Below are 3,358 nucleotides of genomic sequence, written 5' to 3' on the forward strand. Positions count from 1 at the left end.
GAGCATTGCTGAGTATCGACCCTCAAGACCAATGATATGCGGTTGCGGCTCTGATACCTATGGGTTGTTATTCCGCTTAAAGGGCAAGTCCTCTCGCCCCGAGACGATTTTCCACCTCCTAGATGAAGATGTTATCACAGCAATGTAGTTCTGATCCTCGGCGGAGTGTTCTTCCCAGGCTGCTTAAGCCTTGCCAGTTGTCTTGACCGGTATCGACAGCATTCTGAGGAGTTGGGCGACGCCTGTCGATATGTGCGCGACAAAGCGGGATGACGCACCAGATGCCCTTGGGCAAGCCAGGCATGGCGGATTTGGCATCTCGTTTTGGGAGAGCATTTATTAACAACATGTATTCAAGCGCAAGCTCCCCTGATTGACAATGGCAGGGTTGCTGGGGGTCTTCTGAATGGTAGACACTGACCCGAATCACGCACCGCTTGACAACCAGCAACAAGATGATGAAGTTGCCATCGGAGAATCATACTTGTGCGGTCCCAAAGACTTTTGAATGTCACGCGGGTTTACGCAGTGCAACCCAACGTAAACCCTTTGTAAGGTCGATGTTCGAGAAGTCGTTGACTTGTGAAGTCAGGGATACCGGGTTGGTCGGGTCAATGATCCAGATGGAACGCCCCCGCCTAGCCAATCACTGGGGAGCCGTGACATCCCTTGGTGAAGGAGCGTTCAAAGTCATCCAGGTAGGTGTGTATGCTCACGATGGTGACGGTTGGCTGGAGAGCCTGTGGTAGCTTACGCCCCGGGCGGCGACATGGCGCAACAAGTCCAATTGCCTAGGAAAACACTGGATTGGGCTGCCTAGCGAGCCCTCGTGAGGCCGTCTTTCAGGGTTTGATAGTAGATCCCAAAGTTCAAATGCCTCGATCGTGAAGTGAAGTCGCAAAAAAATTGCTCTCCACCAAAGGAGCCAATTCACACAGCCCCCCACACCCGATCCAATCTCGGTCGGGCTGAACCGGGTCAACTCAGCCAATTAGCGCAGCGGCCTCAGGCCAACGGGGTTGCCGGGGCAAGTGAGAAATGGGGGTTGGGGGGGTGAATTGGCCCGGGCGGCTGCTGGGCTTGCAAAGGGGAAGGCAAGAGCGACAGGCCAATGTATCCACTTGCGCCCCGGGCCAGTGCGTGCTGGCCCGGGAGGAATCGCTCAAAAGGCGTTCGCTGCCAGAAAAAAATCTTCCTTCCATTTCTTACCTCCCATCCAGTCGACGACTGCCTCTATTACCTGTCTTCATCCACCTCCGGTTCATCGAAACCACTCTCCCCTCAATCCTTTCTTCGTCAGGTTATTCCGTTGAAGCAGTCACAATGTCCGTCGAGAAGCAGACCGTTCTGGGCATGCCGGTACGTGAATCCCGTCCTCTTTTTCTTCACGGTTCGCCAAAATCCCTCGCGACGACGACGCTCGAGCCCGATTGTCCATCATCACCAATGCTTCGTCGGACAACTCCTCATTCAATTGACCATTTGTGGACGATTGGCTGAAGATCGATGCTGGCAAAAAGGGTCTGCGCGCGAAGAGGCATTTCTCTTTGCGCGCTGCTTTTCGTCCAAGCCCGAAGGCACCGAAGCATTGGAGGTCGACGCGAAGCATCATGACTTCCATCAACACTACCAGCACGGTCAACACTCTTCTGTACAACAAGCTAACGTTTCGTCTCGCAGCCCTTCGTGGCGGATTTCCTCATGGGTGGTGTCTCCGCCGCTGTCTCCAAGACCGCTGCCGCCCCCATTGAGCGTGTCAAGCTCCTCATCCAGAACCAGGATGAGATGCTGAAGCAGGGTCGTCTTGACCGCAAGTACGACGGCATTGCCGAGTGCTTCAAGCGTACCGCCGCCGACGAGGGTGTCATGTCCCTGTGGCGTGGCAACACTGCCAACGTCATCCGTTACTTCCCTACCCAGGCCCTGAACTTCGCTTTCCGTGATAAGTTCAAGGCCATGTTCGGCTACAAGAAGGAGCGTGACGGTTACGCCCTGTGGATGGCTGGTAACCTTGCCTCCGGTGGTGTAAGTTCTGCCCCGATGCCTGTCGCCCAATCAGCGTGCTGACATGTTCAAGGCTGCCGGTGCCACTTCCCTCCTCTTCGTCTACTCCCTCGACTACGCCCGTACCCGTCTGGCCAACGACGCCAAGAACGCCAAGAAGGGTGGTGAGCGCCAGTTCAACGGTCTTGTCGATGTCTACCGCAAGACCCTCGCCTCTGACGGTATTGCCGGTCTCTACCGTGGTTTCATGCCCTCCGTTGCTGGTATCGTTGTCTACCGTGGTCTCTACTTCGGCATGTACGACTCCATCAAGCCCGTCGTCCTCACCGGTAACCTTGAGGGCAACTTCCTCGCCTCTTTCGCTCTTGGTTGGGCCGTCACCACCGGTGCCGGTATCGCTTCTTACCCCCTTGACACCATCCGTCGTCGCATGATGATGACCTCCGGTGAGGCCGTCCACTACTCCGGTGCCTTCGACGCTGGTCGCCAGATCGTCGCCAAGGAGGGTGTCAAGTCTCTCTTCAAGGGTGCCGGTGCCAACATCCTCCGTGGTGTTGCCGGTGCTGGTGTCCTCTCCATCTACGACCAGCTCCAGGTCCTCCTCTTCGGCAAGGCCTTCAAATAAGCGATTTCGCTCCACAACAACAAGAACAAGTCGGGCGGTGGTATAATGACGACTGCCTGATGGAAGGCGAGGGGTGTGGCCAAGGGTGGCCTGGAATAGACAAGGATGAGTGGCTCGCGGGGTGCGAGGGAAGCTGCAGCAAAGATACCCAGCCATCAAAATACGGTGGTCGCCTGGGTCTTTGCGGTTAGACTGGCATCTGGCAAGGCGTTTTCTTTCCCTGAACTCGCTTTGAGTGCGCCTTGCTCGCTGTAATTATACGTCTCCAAAGGGAATTTCCTGATTGTACTCCATACTTCTGTTTCCTTGCCTGTGAACTCGAAATGTGCTTCTTGTATGCTTGGCGAAGTCTCTTTTCCCAAGTGATCGCGTGACTTCGTGTCCTCTCGAGTTAGTTCTGATTGGATACAATGTCCCAGATAAATGGACCCACATCGACTGCATGCCCAACGCGCGTTCAGTGAGATGCGCGGTGCTGCACCGTGCCTCTTGCGCGGGTACAACTTTGCGTCCGTCAAGATAGGTTGACCGCCTGGCTACAGGTACAGCGTCCAGCGGGCGACTCGCAGTAGGCAAAGATCACCAATTTGCAGCAGCTTTAAACTGCTGTTGCAAGGCGTTCAGGACCTGCCGAGTTTGTCCAATCACGCAACAACTTGTTGCATCGACACGAGGGCATCATCATCGTCTGTGCAGTGCCCCGTCTGGTTCCATTCGTTGCGCACATCG

The 3,358-nt window shown here is 55.5% G+C and overlaps 1 protein-coding gene across 1 annotated transcript; it reads left to right on the forward strand.

Annotated features, from left to right (window-relative positions):
- Nucleotides 1-1,214: 1,214 nt before the first annotated feature.
- On the forward strand, nucleotides 1,215-2,922 carry VDBG_05593 (ADP/ATP carrier protein; the record flags this gene model as incomplete). Its single annotated transcript, XM_003004434.1, has 3 exons — nucleotides 1,215-1,359; nucleotides 1,681-2,025; nucleotides 2,078-2,922. The coding sequence occupies 3 exons, from the start codon at nucleotides 1,324-1,326 to the stop codon at nucleotides 2,627-2,629; spliced, it is 933 nt and encodes a 310-aa protein (XP_003004480.1).
- Between the last annotated feature and the right edge of the window lie 436 nt (nucleotides 2,923-3,358).

This window comes from Verticillium alfalfae, genomic scaffold (genome assembly GCF_000150825.1).
Source record: "Verticillium alfalfae VaMs.102 supercont1.6 genomic scaffold, whole genome shotgun sequence".
Lineage (NCBI taxonomy): Eukaryota > Fungi > Ascomycota > Sordariomycetes > Glomerellales > Plectosphaerellaceae > Verticillium > Verticillium alfalfae.